Source organism: Scomber scombrus, chromosome 17, assembly GCF_963691925.1.
Source record: "Scomber scombrus chromosome 17, fScoSco1.1, whole genome shotgun sequence".
Classification (NCBI taxonomy): Eukaryota; Metazoa; Chordata; class Actinopteri; order Scombriformes; family Scombridae; genus Scomber; species Scomber scombrus.
Genome location: NC_084986.1, coordinates 21,740,005 through 21,757,993, shown reverse-complemented (window position 1 = coordinate 21,757,993; position 17,989 = coordinate 21,740,005). Strand labels below are relative to the sequence as shown.

At 40.9% G+C, this 17,989-nt stretch overlaps 1 protein-coding gene across 2 annotated transcripts in view; it reads right to left on the bottom strand.

Moving 5' to 3' along the window:
* Positions 1 to 8,810: 8,810 nt before the first annotated feature.
* The window catches only part of jag2b (jagged canonical Notch ligand 2b), a 47,979-nt gene continuing 38,800 nt past the window's right edge, over positions 8,811 to 17,989 (bottom strand). For both annotated transcript variants that reach the window (XM_062436794.1, XM_062436795.1), the window contains 14 exons: positions 17,614 to 17,776; positions 17,354 to 17,515; positions 16,482 to 16,595; positions 16,269 to 16,382; positions 15,939 to 16,052; positions 14,892 to 15,008; positions 14,059 to 14,086; positions 13,321 to 13,406; positions 12,038 to 12,151; positions 11,726 to 11,841; positions 11,294 to 11,551; positions 11,034 to 11,165; positions 9,861 to 10,011; positions 8,811 to 9,656 (listed from right to left, as the gene is read on the bottom strand). In XM_062436794.1, coding sequence (XP_062292778.1) covers positions 9,127 to 9,656; positions 9,861 to 10,011; positions 11,034 to 11,165; positions 11,294 to 11,551; positions 11,726 to 11,841; positions 12,038 to 12,151; positions 13,321 to 13,406; positions 14,059 to 14,086; positions 14,892 to 15,008; positions 15,939 to 16,052; positions 16,269 to 16,382; positions 16,482 to 16,595; positions 17,354 to 17,515; positions 17,614 to 17,776 — 2,199 coding nt within the window. In that variant the 3' untranslated portion in view covers positions 8,811 to 9,126. The remainder of the gene's footprint in view (positions 9,657 to 9,860; positions 10,012 to 11,033; positions 11,166 to 11,293; positions 11,552 to 11,725; positions 11,842 to 12,037; positions 12,152 to 13,320; positions 13,407 to 14,058; positions 14,087 to 14,891; positions 15,009 to 15,938; positions 16,053 to 16,268; positions 16,383 to 16,481; positions 16,596 to 17,353; positions 17,516 to 17,613; positions 17,777 to 17,989) is intronic.

The following is a 17,989-nucleotide window of genomic DNA, read 5'->3' as shown; positions in this document are numbered from 1 at the left end:
ATCATTGCTTTTACAGCAACAAATCCTGCATAGAGTGCCTAAGTGTTTTGTGTAATATTTTATGCATGAATTATGCTATATCAACAGTTCCACCTACACTCATCTCACAGAGTAGACACAGAAATACCTGAGGCGAAATGTGCTAATGTGTTATTGCACTCAGCCATGTAATTCAATAAAAACAGAGATTGAGAGACATCTTTCAATATGCAGAAACTTTTTTTTTTTTTTACTTCTGATTGCAACCAGTATGCTTATAGGAAAACATACAAAACAAGAGCAACACATTTAGGGAAACATGCTTCAAAATATATTTTTTAAAAATACTATACTAACCCTAAACCTATAAATCAACAGCCTGAAAGCACTACAATACACCTGCCAATTCACAACCAGTGGAGAAATAAGCTCAGCCACCACTACATTTGCAATGGTGTCACAATTAATACAAAATACAAATGCTGCCCACAATATAGAAGCAATAAAACTGCTAAAATAGGCAGCAGAGACAGAGGCACAACTGCCAGAGAGCACAGTCATTGTTAGCTACAGACATTAGCTCACTGATATTTCCGCGCCCATAAACACGACAGAGTACGGCCAAGACATTAAATTTGACATTGAAAACAGCACAAGCAGCGTTTACTTACATTTAGAAAAGTAGGTGAAGTGAAGTGAAGCATCTCAGCGGGAAGTAAATCCATCAGGACAGGCAACACATTGAGTAGTAAGCGACCTAGCAGCATACTAGCATACTTTTAAGTAGCAGTGTTTGCAGCATAAATACTATCTACAGTACTGTTACCGAATTATTAGCAAGCATGTAGCATAGCAGCGCAAAAGAGTGAAGAGGAGTCTGACCGTTTAAACAGGCCGCGCTTTAACAAAGGGTGCGTTTGTTTTATTAAATGCCTGAGTTCAGTGTGTCACATGTGAGGGTAGCAGTTACCTTTATGACCTGGCTAATAGGCAAGCTACATCAAATTTAACCAAAAAAATGATACACCTTCATAAGCAGGGTGCTGTTCTAACTAAAGACCATAGGCTATTTGTAGATTTTACAAATAGTTTTTGTGCTGTTGGCAAAGAGTGAATTTGTGTTTTTGCAATGATTAGATGATACATTGATGAATTACCAACTATTGAATTAATTATTTTGATAATTTATTAATCTATTGGAGTCATTCGGGTACCAGCTTCTCAAATGTGAAATTTGTTCTCCTTTCTATCTAGGAATCTGAAGATCTTGTTGAGTTGGTCGGGACAAAAGAAGACATTTGAGGACATCTTCTTGAGCTTTTGAAACTGATTTTTCATAATTTTCTAAACAAGCAACTAGTCAGTTAATCAGGAGTAATCAACAGATTAACCGATAATGATAAAAATACTATATGAATGCACATATATTTAAAGACAATGCAATATTAACCTCCATACTGCAGATAATGCTACTCTCTCGGAGTCACTGCACAGTATACAGTATATGACAGTGTTTCCAGAAACACAGATGTCGCTCTATCCATTCACACAAGTTCAATTTTTCGTTGTTATTTAGTTTTGGGATTTTTTTTTTGTTCTATACATACTGTAACATGTTTCAGAGTAGTTCCTGAGGGTATTTTACACTCCCTAATGTCACTCAGGCTGGGAGAGGTGCAAATTGACCTTGCATATCACTGTGCAGGGTGTTGGGTTGCACTGCACACTGTCACTTGAGCGTGTACAAACAGACATGCATGGAATATGTAGCAGCGCACATAGCGAGGAAAACTACACCTTTAGATCTCAAAAAAGCCTAGTTTCAAGCACACCATCCTTCCATGTGTTTGAATGTAAACATAGGCTATTTATGTGTGTGTGTGTGTGTGTGTGTGTGTGTTATATATATGCAGAATATACAGTATGAGCTTCATGAATATGTGTATGTGTACAAGTGTGCATGCATGGACAAGAATTCCTGAAAGTAGATACAAATTAGTTTGTTTACCCTCCTTTGCACTTTGACCTTTCTTGGTGTTTTGCAAAATCAGACCCGATGAGTTTTGAAGGACTGGCTATGACCTCCTTGTGTTATTGCAAGATGGGAGGGGACAAAATCCGACCCCATTAAAAGTGACATTTACATCTTTATTTAACAAAAATATGTAATTTTTAGGTTAATTTTTTATTCTTTGGAATAATTTCCCTGAAATCATGGTAGAAATTATTTGTAATGTCTATTTAAGAATATCAAATTAATGTTATGTATGTCTGATACAAGAAAAAGCACAATAAATGGCATTAACTGTACAAGTTAAAGCTTTACATAGTTTCTTAGGGAACCCAAAACCCCAAAATGTATGAAAAATAAAGTAGCCACCCCACTTGCTGCTGTAGGTATGATCATGAGTATTTTTAAGGGTTACATTTACATGCATAGGTTTTGATGATAACTATTAAACTAACATTAATTCAATCCTGTAAACACAATGCTATCTGCACCCTCTCAACACATTATCTGCAGATATAAATATAATGCATTTCTACATTTATCTCTATATGTTTTCTTTGCTTTCTAGGTATTCTTCGTGGTGCAAAATCTCAGTTTATCCACACAGATCATTTAAGTCACATTTGTTTATTTAGACACACACACACACACACACACACACACACACACACACACTCACTAAGCAGTTGTCCCAGAAAACCTGTCATGACATTGTTTCACTCCCCCCTCCTGCACCAGCCACCAACCATACCCTCCCCTCTGCCAAGTTAGTGCCCACCCCTGCAGCGCCAGCCAACACCCCGCTCCTCCAGCACACACACACACACACACACACACTCAAACACACACACGCAGCCAGTACACCATGGCTTGTTCCACTGCCTCAGTGAGCCCACAGTGCCAGCTGCAGCCCGCTGTCCACCAGCACGTACAAGCCTGATGTCCCATAAGGGGTCTGCTTGGTGTGTGTGTGTGTGTGTGTGTGTGTGTGTGTGTGTGTGTGTGTGTGTGTGTGTGTATGTGTGTGTGTGTGTGTGGTTAAAGCGACAGAGGGCTTAGTCTAAAATCCTGTCACCCAGCTGCTTCCACTGTCAGATGGTCCCAAAGACCCACATCAACAGATGTACAGAGCAGCCACAGAGAGCAGGGGAACACACAAAACACCATCTCACAGTCAGTCAGTGTACTGCAGTCTGCTTGTGTGTACAGGAAATGCACGCGTACCAAAGAGGCTGCAGCTTTTTCTCCGCTTCGATCAAACAAATGAAGCCGTCACATCCTCTACGTTTTTACCTGTTTACTTTCCCCCCCCCGTGAATTCTTTCAGCCATTTCGAGGTCAGTGTAGTAGTACTACGTGTTTACAAATGCAGTGTACCGAGATGTCCTTGGCTGTTGTGAGGAGCCACTTCTGGAATCTGGTGTCAGTTTACTGATGCAGTCTGGGATCAGTGGGTGGGTGGCGGGGATGCTGACAGGCACAAAGGCGACTTGGCATCACACCTCACCGACTCCCTCACCAAGGAATATATAAATAAATAAATGGTTTTATCTTTCGTGATTAGATGTAGCAGGGGAACTGAAAACCTAAATGTTAACTTAAGATACATGATTGATGGGGCTTGAAATAAAAATAGGTTAAATTTATGTCAAGTCAAATCAAAGAACGTGTTTCATTACCCGAATCAAAGACTGTAAAACCCTCTTAAAGGCAAATTTGAGGTTTGACACGCAATTAAGTAAGGATTTTGGAATGTGAGAGGAAACTAGAGCAACCACAGGAAACCACACATGAAAGCAAGTAGGAAATGCTAGCACCATAAACCATAGCTAAGATATCAACTTTAAATCTATCCTGCTTGACGAATATAGTCTTCACCATACGTTTTTTTTTAACTTTTGTCTGAGGTGTTTTGTGAAATGAATAAAAATGTCAAACCTTACACTAATTGTCTTTGTGTGTAAACCCAAAAAACTCACAAGTACTGCACAAATACTGCACAAGTTTAACTCACAGCTCTTGAAATTGACTGAAAATACCTCTAACTCTTGATCTAGGACTCTACACTCTATGACCAAAAGTATGTAGACACCCAAACATTTCTCCTCCACTCTTCTGTGAAGGCTTCCCATCAGATTTTGGAACCTGGCTGCGGGGATTTGCTCCCATTCAACCACAAGCACAATAATGAGGTCATCCACTAACGTTGGTTGATAAGGCCTGACTCGCAGTCAGCGTTTCCACTAATCCTAAAGGTGTTGGATGTTGAGGTCAGGACTCTGTGCAGGCCAGTCAAGTCCTTCCACACATTTAACTTTCGACTTTGAACCAAAAAACGAAAAGAGGGGATTCGCAAGCTGTAACCACACACAAATAATCACACTTTTGTCTAAATTACCATTGTAAACTATAGTATATTTCCTTCATTGGAACCAGGGGTCCAGCCCAAATTACGAAAAACAACCTAATACCAAAAGAACAAAAACTTATTGTACAGCATATCCAAATAATTGGGTTCAGAAGAAGAAGCAGCATAACAAAATTAACTTAATTTCTAAATAGTGTAGCCTTTGGTGCCACATCTGACCAGTTAAATCACCAATAAATGCTGGACACTTAATATTATAACTCTTACTAGTCAGGGACTAGACCTCCATCTTATATGAGCATTGACACCTGTTATATTAATGTGGATATTAGACAAGACCAGAAGTATTTCTGCAGAGACAAAACATAATATTATTTTTCATTATATCTCTATCAGTATCAAATGATGCTCAGACTATATGACCGAAAGCCTTCTTACTGCAAATGATTTTACAGTCATCATCATATGCAGTTAATATCCGTAAATGTTATCAGCTCCTCTCCCCTCCACCACTTCCACAATGCTGCGTAAGTCGATCCGGTCTTTCCGACAAGGGAAGGTCCCATTAGCGCCTGTCAGGAGCACCCATGGGAGTCAGAGGGAAAAATGTCCCCCCCACTCCACCCGGCATCAGAACATTACTCATGAAACATTCACATCTTTATGTGGCCAGGATGATCACGCCAGCCTCTCATTGGAGGAGACCGGATCGGCCCAGAACAGGAGATGAGGTTCTTATTGGTGTGGTGGGAGGGAGAGTGATGGCAGGACGGCGGGGAGGCTGGCGAGGTTATTGGATCGATCGATCCAGCCCGTCCTCGGCCCACAAAGACGAGGGCAAGGGCACGTACTGCAGGCTTTCACAGGTTTGTTATTCTTTAAGAGGTTGAGAGTTCAATTTGAGATTTGAGTTGTGGACATATAAGACACAACATTAATACATTTATAAGTGAGCTATTAAGCTGAGTAGAGCTACATTTCACTGCCCATTCACTTTTACTGTGCAGGCAAAGTTTTTAAAGAGTCATTTCACTCAAATTCCCAATTTTTTTCACTTAGTCTTGGTGGTTTCTAGATAGTTTTGCTTTGTTACCTCTTCACTTACTAGTCAGGTTTAGAGTTTATTTTAAAGGTGACATACCATGCACATATTCAGGTCCATATCTTTATTCTGGGAGTTGGAATATCTTTGCATTATTTACAGTTCAAAAACTCCTTATTCATGTTTCACTGGCTCTTTCTGCAGCCCCACAGTTCAGCCTCTGTCTGAAACAGGCCGTTTTAGCTGCTGTCTCTTTAAGACCCACCTCCTGATGAGCCCACTCTGTTTTGATTTGGCAACTGTCCCTTGGCAGACTTCTGGAGGCTCGTGAGGCCACACAAACAGAAGTTTAGATTATTATTATCAATTATAATATGCGAGTGGATAATGTGAACAGCCCATAGAACAACTTTAGCAACCAATGCTATGGAAAGGACAGCTGTTTGGGCATCTGCATGAACGATGTAACATCACCGCGAGGAGGAAGTACTGGTAACTTTTCAAATTAAGAGTTTAGAGCAGGCTTAAGCGCTGGATTTTGACTTGCAGGGAGCATTTTAGTTTTAGAACTTTGACCGTGTTCCAGTGTCACAACAATGTAAAAGTAACCGAGAAAACCAGATATTCATTTAAAGATTCAACTGATTTGTTTTATTGCCGAATTGTTGCTCCCCTTCAAGTCAGAACACAGTTTCAGATGTCCAGGCAGAACTCTGGCCCTTTTTGAGTCCTGGCTCAAGGCTTTTGCAGTCAGGTCTTCTAAGCTATAGTAGTGTCAACCACTCAAACACTAACCCTGTCTGAAGATGTGAGGCCTGCACAACCAGTGACATCTTTTACATCACTTCTTAAAACTTACCTTTTTAAAGTGGCCTTTTATTTATTACTTACTCCAAAGTTATATGTTTCCAGCTCCACAATGTTTCATATGTTTTATTATTTGATTGTATTTTCTATTCCTTTAATTGCTGAATTGTTTTAACTTTTCCCTTTTCCTATATAAAGCAGTACATATAAGGCTCTTTTGATAGAGTGCTGTATAAATAAAGTTTATTATTAAAATTAGTATTACAATAAAGGGTGAATGGAGTTTCATTTTTGCACCAAATAGAAACATCTGGAACTTGCAGCTGTTTCCAATGTTAAGACTGAACTGCAAGGCTCAATTTTTAAACGAACATCGGGGAAAAGGACTAAAAGTACTTAAAAAATAATGGTTAGTTTGAACATGTACTATTCCAGGACATCTGAGCAAGTTCCACCTGCTTATGTAGGCTGTGTGACATGGTTGAAAGCTCCACAACAAGTAATTTAGTGGAACTTGAGTTAAAATTTGTGTGTGAATCGAGATTTCTTCTCATAATGTTTTGGTATGGATGTCCAGCACACCAGCTTCGGGTTGGCTGATGCTTCTTGTACATTACCATGTCAGCAGTGACATAGTTATTGTACTGTAAACCAAATATTACAAGCATGATCAAGATGTGTCAAAACTGCTTTAATAAATAACTGGGATGATTATTTGGAACAATGAAACATCCAACAAAAGAATGAAAACCGTTTCTCTTTGTACAAAATGAACTTATGTCCCTTATGTAGAATAAAATGTATACAATATGCAGTATTCAGCTTTTAACACCAGCAGTGATGCATCTTTAATTCTTTATTTTGCTGTGTCCCATTTACAGAAAATATGGTGTAAAATTGTGAGACAAGTCATTTTGAACTGAGTTGGTAACTTAAAATAAACAACAACAAAACAAAAGAAAACAAAACACACCTGCATGAGGCACCTGAAAAGGAAAAAGGAGGGTTTGACAGGTTTAGAAATGGTCGCGGGGAAGAACTTTTTTTTTTAAGGCTGTAACGTTGGCAGCTTTTACAACACTGCCCCAAAAAAGCTGCTGTAGAAACTTTGACTCAATCATGATTGAACCAACCAAAACTGATACTCCTAATAGAAAGTTAAAAAAAGATTAAAGCATAAAAGGGTAACTAATAATTGGATCAAATATGGTAGTAATAGACAGCTGTGCCACTTTCTATGGTCAAAACACCCCCAATTTGTTCCATTACAGCAGGTGGCAAAACAGCAAAATATTTTAAAGTTTAGGCATATAGAGAGCAATCTGACTTTTGTAATACATCTATGAAACCTATTTATCCCCCTGATACCATGACTGGAAATATAAGACGTTCTCGGAATGAACCACAGATTTTGTCTGTCCAGCCACTGCCGTTTGAGACAAATGTGCTTAATTTAACCAAGCTGATAGAAGAAATACACAATTTCAAGCATGAAAAGAGCTGAAGACTGAGCCCAGATCTATTAAATGTTGGTGTGAAGACTGTGTAATCATTAAAATTGTGCATGAAAGTAGCAATATTTTAGCCTAAGGGCAAAAATGTGCATCACAGATCACATCACAGACTTTAGCGTAACTAAAAAGCACTAGAGGAATAGTCACAACTGTGAGTGATGTGACTCCCTGTCCCATTTATAACCCCTTCAGAAATTCCTTTGTAGGTGGTACCTCATTGTGAAGGTTTCTTAACTGTGAAACTTTGGATATGAAGTGTTATAAAACCTGCCTATTTCGACTGGCATAAATAAAAGGAATGGCATTGTAAAAAAAATAAAAATAATATTAATCATAATAACAATAATAATAATAATAATAATAATAATAATAATAAAAAATGTGTGACTTGTCTTTAAGTTACTTATTTCAAATATACACAGCGACTCCTTTAGTATTTACACATATGTACAGAGTATTCATTTCTGTTTTGATCAAATACCTTGAATGGCGTTGCTGTGAAATTGAACTCTTTAAATGTACACTTATATCCCTTTGAGATTTGATAACAAGGAGGTCAAACTGGGCAGCGCGACTTGGAGCCTCCACGGGGCTCTTAGAAAGGCACTTGCTACCAACTCAAATACTGCAAAAAATCCTCAAACAGAGCTTTCAGCCAAGACAACTGAGAGACAGGAGAAGAAAAAAAATAAAATAAATGGAAGGCCACATAGTAGGCACTGGGGTCTCTGTCCCCCTCTCCCCTCCAGGCCAATTGTTTTGGTAAGGCTGGCGCATGACGGCCACAGGTATCGGTGGGCAAAGCCGGAAAGAGACAGAGTGATGGGAGGGTTTTTCTCTGTTACTGTGGCTGCAACAGTCCATTTCCCTCAAAACCCTTCCTCTACTGTCCCTTTATTTTGTATCTGCCCCCCCCCTCCCTCCCTCCCTCCCCTCTCTCTCCGCACAGACACTGAACAGGAGCCCGCTGACAATTTTAACAAAATCATAATCATCTGTAAACAAACAAAATCTTTATACAGGTTGTCTTTTTTTTCCTCCTTTTCGATGATCCATCGTTTCTTAAATGGTACAATTCCTTAAACACAAAAAACTGTGGAGAGCTTCTTTTGCCTCCTGAAAAAAAATGTTACATTTCAGCTCCTTCTGTACATAATTAAAGAAAAATAAGTGAACAGAAGAAAAAAAAAGAAAAAAAAGGATGTTCACTGTGCTCTAGCCTCCTGAATTTAAAAAAATGTGTTTCAGGTGACTAACGAAAACATGAAAACAAAGCAAAGAATGGCTTATTAAAGCACAAAGCCTTTTTTTTTCTTTCCAAAAGTAGTCCAAAAAAAAAAAAAAGAGTAGCGACAGCCTTGCAGCTTTTCTCGCTTCCACATCGCAAGTCCTTTATTTTAATTTCTTATACACAATGGTCTCCTAGGTCATTTTGACCAGTAAAGACGGCACTGACATTTTTCCAGCGGTTGTCTTTGGGGCTGTAGCCTGGGGTCCGGTGGGGCGCTTTGAGGGGTGAACTGGAGCTGTGCATGGTACAGATCAATCCCCCACTGGACTGCACTGCAGTCTGAGAGTACTTATAAACTGGCTGCTTTCCTGCCTCTGCTCCACCACTCTCCTCCTCGAGCTCAAGCTCGCCTTCCGTCTCCTCCTCCTCCCCTTCACCACACGTCCGATAGGAGGGGTCCATGAGCTTTTTGCGCTCCTGTTCGGCCTCCCTGTTGCTTTCTTTCAGCTGCTGTTGGTGATGCTGCTGTTGACGTCCCACGATGAGCCGCAGCGGCTCCCACTGGTTGTTCACGCTGTCGTCGGCAGCCGATCGTACGTTCCTCTCGCGCTCTTTTCTCCGTTTACGCGTCCACCAAACACATACGATGATGCAGAAGGGAAAGAGCAAGCACACGACAACACCTAGTACAGGCACCAGGTAATCTGTAAAAATCAAGATGTACAGGAGGAGAGGTTAGGGAGGGAGAGACAAGATAAGTGGGCAAATATAACTTCCATAACATGTACTGTACACTATGACTATGACACATTTTTTATTGCACATTAGCTTGTCGTAGGTCACTAATCAGGAACTGAAAGGGGCCCATGATGAATTCTTGCGGGGGACCTTTATTAAATATTACTCACCCACTGAAGGGGGCATGACTGGTGTTTCCATTTTGACCTCAATGACTGCCAGCATTATGGTGCTGTTGTGCCGCTTCGACAAGGTGCCCACTATAGTATTGGCTGTCTCCTGGATTAGGTTGTGGTCTGGTAGGTCCTCTGGCTGGAAAGACTAAGAACCACATCAGAGAAGAAGGAGGAGATGAGACATAACAGCCAGGATAAGGCATTGAGTTGACTCCCAACATCAGAACATGTTATTACATCTTATTCATCTCTATTGTTTCAGCTGTGTATGCTTTGCTTATGTGTACAGAGCCAGTCACCCAATTAAACAAGGAGAAACAAAAGACTACACTACAAGTTCAGCAAAAGTCCATCAAAGGAATAGTCTGAGTATGAAATACATGTGTTAATTTTCCTGCCAATCATTTGCACATCAAATATGGAGCTGGTGTTAATATGCTTAGCTTAGCACAAAGAATGGAGGCAGCTAGCCTGGCTTTGTCAAAACTACCAGTATCTGTAAAGCTCAGCAATAAATATGTTGTATCTTGTTTGTTTAATATGTAAACAAGTAGGAATTTGAAAATGTTTTGTTTGTGTGCCATTCAAAAGAATGAGCTACATTCTTTAACAGTTTCCCCTTGCTACAAGTTTTTTTGTTAAGCTAGGCTAACAGTTTCCCCTTGCTACCAGTTTTTCTTTTAAGCTAGGCTAACAGTTTCCCCCTACTACCAGACTTTGCGCTAAGCTTTAGCTAACTGCCTAACTGCTCCAGCCCCTTTTTTGGCGCACAGACACGCATTAGACATCAATCTTCTCATTTAAGCCCGAGCAAGAATGAGAATAAATGTATTTTGCAAAGTGTCAAACTATTCCTTTAACTTTTCTTCAGATTGCATAGCTTCCAAAGAAAAAATATGTCAATATAACTGTGACTTTTAGTCATATGAATCTGCTAATTCTAATTTAATGCAATAGACTATGAGAGCAGTTATAGGACAGCCTGCATGAGGGGCCACAGAGCAGCATCGGAGAGCAGTCTTGCTTGGGGAAACTTCTGAGTTAGTTGTCCCAACCAACTAAAACTGTGCCAACCAAACTGGGATAAAAAAACGTCCTGCAACACTGTGTTTTTTAGATTAAATTGAGTAGTATTTGTAGAGTACAAAGTTTAAATCATTCACTTACTATAGCCACTTCTACAGCATCTTGATTGGAATCAGAAAGGTCACAGAGCAGGAGAAGGGCATGGTCTTTTGCCAAGCCTCGGGTGTCAGGAAGATACCTCAGCTCAAAGCAGATATTCTCCACGGTTGTTCCCTAAGGAGAAACACACACACACACGCATATATATATTACTGATCAGCATTAATATGAAAAGCACTCGTGGACAACTGACAAGACTGCAAGACTGGAACAAAAATAAACAGTGCGAAGAGATGACTCACAGGTGGTACTTTGTCTCTGTTGAAAACAAGTGTTATGCGGCCACAACTGTTGTCCCGATGCCCACTGTTTGGCTGGCACTTGGTGGTTGCTTGTGGGGGTGCGGTTCTGGCCATGGAGCAAACCCCCCAGTTATTGCAAGGAGGAGAAAAGCATGTGAGGTAGCTGTGGTCCATACACTGCAGTCCAGCCGGGCAGGAATGCTGTCTCTGGTCCTGGCCTGATGATTGGAGTTGGCAGAGACGACGACCACAGACCACCTGGTGTCACAGAGGCCAAAACAGTCACATGTAACCTCCCATAACATTGCATGTGTCATTATCTCCTCTATCTGAGCAATGTTACGGCTCATTGTTGTTTTTCTTCACTCGGACAATAAACTGTGTGTATGTGAAGAGAATCAGATATTTACTGGTTTAGAAGTGCCATCTTACCTTTGAACAGTCCACTTTGCCGTTGATGCAATGGCAGCTGTTGCACTCCTCCTCCCAGCGGCTGCCGTGGGGAACCGGCAGCCCAGCGTAATGACAAGTCTTCCCTATGCCTATGACTACAAAGAGAAACAGAAGAGACATGTTGGACTTTTGTGGTAGGAAGTCTACAGTAATAAGGGTGAATCAATTCTGAAATTCTTCTTTAATGAGACAGTGATTCCAAATTTGTATACAAATACCACAGGATGGAATGAATTAATGAGTAAGTCTGAACACTTGAACGAGCAAGGCAGAGGATAGAGATGTACTTACACTCTTGGCATCGGGTTCCTGTTCTTCCAAGCGGACAAATGCAGCGGAAACCATTGATCTCGTCCACACAGGTGGCTCCGTAGGCACAGGGTGAAGACTGGCATTCGTTTATGTCTGTGAGAGAAAGATTTGAGTTTAGAGAGATTTATTAACCTTTTTTAGCGTATGACCCTTTATAGCTGAGTAATTCCTACTTGCGACCACTTGTCACTAGTTGCACATGTGGAGTAGGTTTCTAAAGTCATTAAGGGATAAAACACCTTCAATTTGAGAAAAGTAAGAACAAATGATGCACATTTTCTTTGGTAGTAATATTTTTTCTTTCCATTTTGTTCCTTCTTCTGTATTTTGTCAATTGTCTCATCACCCTTTAGATTTCTTGTGATCCCTTTGGTCTAACCTGATGCTCAAAATGGTCACACAGAACCATCTGAGACATTGTCCATGGAAGCTGCTTGGAAAAGGGCACTTTAAAAAAAAAAAAGTTGGCAGGTGATTGGATGAAACGTCAGTCTATCATCGCCTCACTTCTCAATGTTGGTTCCTTCCAAAAGAAAACAACTTGAAGCCTGAGAAGAAGGATTCCCACGTGATCTTGCCAATCCAGCTGCGTCACAAAGTAACCTTTGGTCCAGTTTGGCCAAAAATAAAATCACTAAACCAATTACTGGATGAAACCAGGTGCTGTACGGCTTTAATCACATCTAATTTCCTCAATATATGAATAAGAAAATAGTACATGTTTATCTACCACACCCATCTATTTGCACAGCTCTTTGAACAACCCTCTCCTCATCGAAATCACAGGGAACCGCGCTCATTGTCATCCTAGATTTCACACGAGCGCAGTCTGGATGAGAATACTCAAATTCGAGCTTGACAGAAAAGGTGAATGCTATCCGGCCAAAACAAAAGAGCAGAGAAGAAGAATTTGAGGGTCACTGGGTAATTTGTCTTCCGTATGTTTGTGTGACTGTGTGAGTATGGAGGAGGGACGACCTCTGACCCCTGAGGCGTTAAAGGACCTAGAAAAAGGGAGAGGGTGGTGTCCCGGTCTCGCATTTGTCAATGTGTCCATCTCCTTCTCGTGCCCCCCATTTTCCTTTGCTCCATCCTTCCCTCCACCTATCCATGCTCTTAATCATAAAAAGTTGCCATGGCTACGTTGTGGTTAGGGTAAGGTGAAGCGGGATTTTGATTTGGAATGTTTTTTTGTTTTTTGTTTTTTGCACTGCACCAGCAAGTGTGTTATACAACAAAGTATACCTCGTGTCATTACTCACTGATTCGACAGTCTGGTCCGGCAAAACCCGGAGCGCACTCACAGCGGAACCAGTTGACTCCATCCACGCATATACCACCGTTGTAACTGAGAAAAGGAAAGAAAAAAACGATTAGATGAGGCTGTACAAGAACCACATCCTTTCCAGCTGCAACAAAGCACATTGTGTGTGTATGTGTATGTGTATGTGTGTATGTGTGTGTGTGTGTGTGTGTGTGTGTGTGTGTGTATGTGGGAGCGGGGGGTCACAAAGCTCAATTCATCTCATCAATATAAGCCTCCACCTTTCAGATGCTAATAGGCGTGTCCAGTCCCTCCCCTCCCCTCCTCATGCCTCTCTTCCATTCCTCGTCAAAGCAAGACCGCTCCCCCCCAGGTCGCACAGGAAGAATGGACACGTATGCCCCCCCCTTTCCCTCCTGCCACTCCACCCCCCACCTGCATTCACCATGGGGTAGGTGGAACTCTTGTCCTCCTCCCCCCTAAAACTCCTACTCCCTTCTCTGTCCTATTCAATATCCAAACCTCCTCCCTATAAGAGATGCCCCTTTTGAGGCTTGATTTAAGGACAACTTCCACTGCCTTTAGCGGCCCTTCACCCGCCCACCCCCCCCTCACCTCGAGCCTGCGAGGTCTGTGTGAAGTGTGGAGAGGAGGGAGGCAGGGAGATGCTGGATAAAAGAGGGGGAAAGGTTTTGGCTACGCCGCAGGAGTGTGTGAGGCAGGAAGCGGTACATACCATGGATGAGGGTTGCAGTCGTTTGTATCTGTTGAAAAGAACAATAAAAAGAAAGACATTCAGTGTTGAACTGTTACAGCGTCATAGATGTGTGATTTTTCAATTGCCTACCTTAAATTTATATTATTTAAGAGAACATTAACTGTGTAAAAACCTAATACAAGTTTTTTTGCCACTTTTTAATGTTACCTGTCTTTAACCCATCATTCATACAGTGTATGCTTAGATGTTGCGTAATTCCTTTAGTTGGGTAAGTGTTCACAAAACATGTTGATCCTGTGACATCTGTAGATTTTCTCTGAATTTTCTATTAAAATGAACATACATTCCTATTGTATTACATCTAGCCAAGATAAGAAACTGGTAATATAAGGCTTTAAATAATCAGCTTTGGCCTGATTAGAAATTGATGATGGTTTTCACAACATTTACTAAGTCTCTGTTTTATAATCATACTGCAGTCACATAACAGGAAAATTCCTGTATTTATCCAGGATGAACCATACATACGTGTACGTGTATATGTGTATTTTTCTAACTTGTGATACTGTGAGAAAAGCTCCTGATCTTGGTGATACACAGTCAGAATCAACACACACTCTTGAAAGTAATCGCAGAATATGACGAGAATGAAAATGACTCAAAATAGTCAATAAGGAAAACAAACTTTTCCTCTGTCACAATGTTGAAGTTGCGTTTTCAGAGAGAGTTTGAGGAGCTGACTCTAACTGATCATCACTGTTACATCACATCAAACACAGAAGATGTGGGCCTTAAAAGGCATCATAAGCGGATAGCTGAGGGAGATTTTTGTGTTACAAAGAGAAACCTACTTTGGTCACAGGTGGGGCCTTCCCAGCCCTCTTTGCAGATGCAGGTGAAGGTGTCTCCTCCGCCCACGCACGTTCCACCGTTCAAACAAGGACTGGAGGCGCATGTGCTGTTCTTGGCTGTGGGAAGAGAGAGGAGGAGGATCACAGAGGTGCACCATCAAAAATAGCGTACACATCCACATACCAAACTGACACAATAAATCTAATATGATAATGTTCATGCTTTTTGCAGCAACTACATGATACTGTAACCATACCTGACCTGAGAGTTGGAACAAAAAGTTTTAATTTAGAGTAATAAGAAGAGTAATTTATTCATCTCAAACGAAAATAAATATATTAATACCTGAGGGCAGATACCTGTTTGAAATAGTGATATAGTTACAGCTGCATGGCAGTCAGTGTGAACTACATATAATCATTGTGGATTGTATCTCCTGAACTGATCTAAAAGCAAAATTCAATCTGTATGAGTATCATTGAATATGACAAACTATTACTGACTATTATTCTGGATTTCAGTGGAGTTTTAGTCTGAATTAGTCTGGTCTCAGATCTCTGAAATCTCCTGTTTGTTCAGTGATTCAAACAAGTCTGGTGTTGTGCCAGCCGATGAGTATTTCAGCCAGCTGGAGAATTAGTTGCAGCAAGAAATTGGCTAACATGAACACAATGTCAGATGATTTGTCAAATCACCGACTGCGATAGAAAGGTTGTATTCTGAAATGAATTTATGGTTTTCTATTAAGTGTGCAGGTGTTCATCATCGATAAATCATCAATGCAGATTTCTAATAGGCTTACACCTTCATGTGATGAATGTACGACTGCACTCTTTCTTTTGAATGAACGAAATGAAATAAATCAGCAAAAGTTAAATGCCCAGAGGCTTTTGATTCCAACCTGCCAAAAACGTATTAAGAAAAACTACATATTTGGAATTATTAGGAATCTTCCTACAACAATCAGTATGTATTTTACACCCAGCAACTCCTGCAACAAGCAAGGGCCACCTTCAATCTTAATATATGCCATTCCGAGGTCTCACCTGTGTTGCATGTGTTTCCTCCCCACCCAGATGGGCAGGCACAGCGGAAGGCATCCCCATGGTCGTAGCAGGTTCCTCCATTACTGCAGGTGGTTGCGTCACACTGGCTCTCGCCTGGCCGGGATAAGAAAGAAACACTGAGGTCAGAGAAACACAATCTTCATATCACTAACTTTTTGTAGCACTAGTTAATACAAAAAAGGTTAGCTTTACCCATCTGAAGATGTTTTACTTGTCAAAACATATGGAGATGTATAGCATGGCGAAGCTGGGGCCACTGCAAACTATGAACATAAACACACACATTAACACACAGTCGCCATAACTCACGGGAATGGCAGGTCTTGCCCTTCCAGTTGTCGGCACACTTGCAGTAGAAGTCGTTCACCAGGTCGACGCAGCGGCCGTTGTTCTTACACGGGTTGTGTCTGCACTCGTTGACATCTGGGGGATGGCAGCAGACGGACGTTTACATGATTTGAACTTTACTGAACTGTGTTCTCAAAATGAGTAACTGCACTGATTCATGACAGGGGAACTTACTGAGGTCACAGAGTTTCCCCTCCCAGCCGTCAGGGCAGAAGCACTGAAAGGAGTTCACTCCATCGATGCAGGTCCCTCCATTTCTACATGGGCTGCTGATGCAGTCGTTAATATCTGAAACACAAAGGAGGAAAGTTAGGCTGTCAGCGGGACTGTGCTCAGTTAAAATATACAACTTTGAGGAGTGAAGACCAGAAGGAATTTATCACTAGTGCTGGGTATCATTTTAAAACTTACAATACCAGTAACCTCAAAGTGATACCAATACCAATCGATTGCTCAATTTGATACTTTTTTTCCCTACTTAATTCGATACCCATCATGTGAAAAGAAGCCTTCAGTTGTGTCAAATGCCATCACTCCTCCACCATGCCATCCAAATGATTTTTACATATTAATACTATACAAATACAAAAATGTTCAAATGAGCAAAATATGTATTAAATAACTGTACAAAACCGCACAATTAAGTATTATTATCACAGACTGTATGGGTTGTAGCTGCTGAGGTAATTGGCCAATCACACATTTTAGTAAATGGAAGAATGCTTGCAGTGATTGGCTACAAGCAAAACCATAAAAATAGTACATTTTGTCTAGATCTCAGTAAAAAAAAGGATCAAATGCAGGTATCATTTGACTGGAGAGGTTTCAGTACTACTTGGTTTGGCGTTATTTTCATCAATACCTTAAATGGTAAATGGACTGTCTCTTTTGACCACTCAAAGCTCTTTTACACTACAAGAAAAAGGTATCTAGTACTGATACCCAGCCCTACCTATCACAATCTGAAAAACCCACATATTGGACTTCAGCTGAAGGTGTGATCTTTAGCAAATATTAAAGATCTCAAACCAAACGTCTTGACGTACTCTCATGACAGTAGATGCCGCTGAAACCTGGATCACAGACGCAGGTGAAGTTTCCCGCTGGTTGGCTGATGCAGCGTCCTCGAGGGCCACAGACATTTGAAGAAATGTGCCGCACTCCAGCCGAGTCGTTGGTCGCTACAGCAACAGTGCAGCTGTCAATAGCTGCCACGAAATAAATAAAAAGGTTAAAACTCTTCACTTTTCTTTGTCATGGTGCACTAGTTTCATAGTATTTCATCATTGCGGTTGTCTCCAGTCACCTTGACAAGGGGTGGTTTGGCAGTTCTCCTTGAGCTGCTCACAGGTCTTTCCCTCGTAGCCTTCGGGACAGGCGCAGTAGAAGTCCTCGTCCATGCTGTGGCACTTGGCGTCGTTCTCACAAGGGTTTGAATCACAAGCATCGGAAGGGGACCAGCTAGGGATCTAATGAAATCAAGAGGTGAGGAAAATAGGGCGATAGGAGTTTTAATTTCGGAGAACTTGGAGAGACTGATAGCATCCAACTGAGTGGAAGCAGTAGAAAAACACTTACCACTACTACTTGTAAGCTTGTAGTTTACAGCGTTTGTTATAGAGTTAATGGCAAATTGGCATCTTCCGAATTTGTGATGGGGGTTTTCAAGCTAAAACATGATA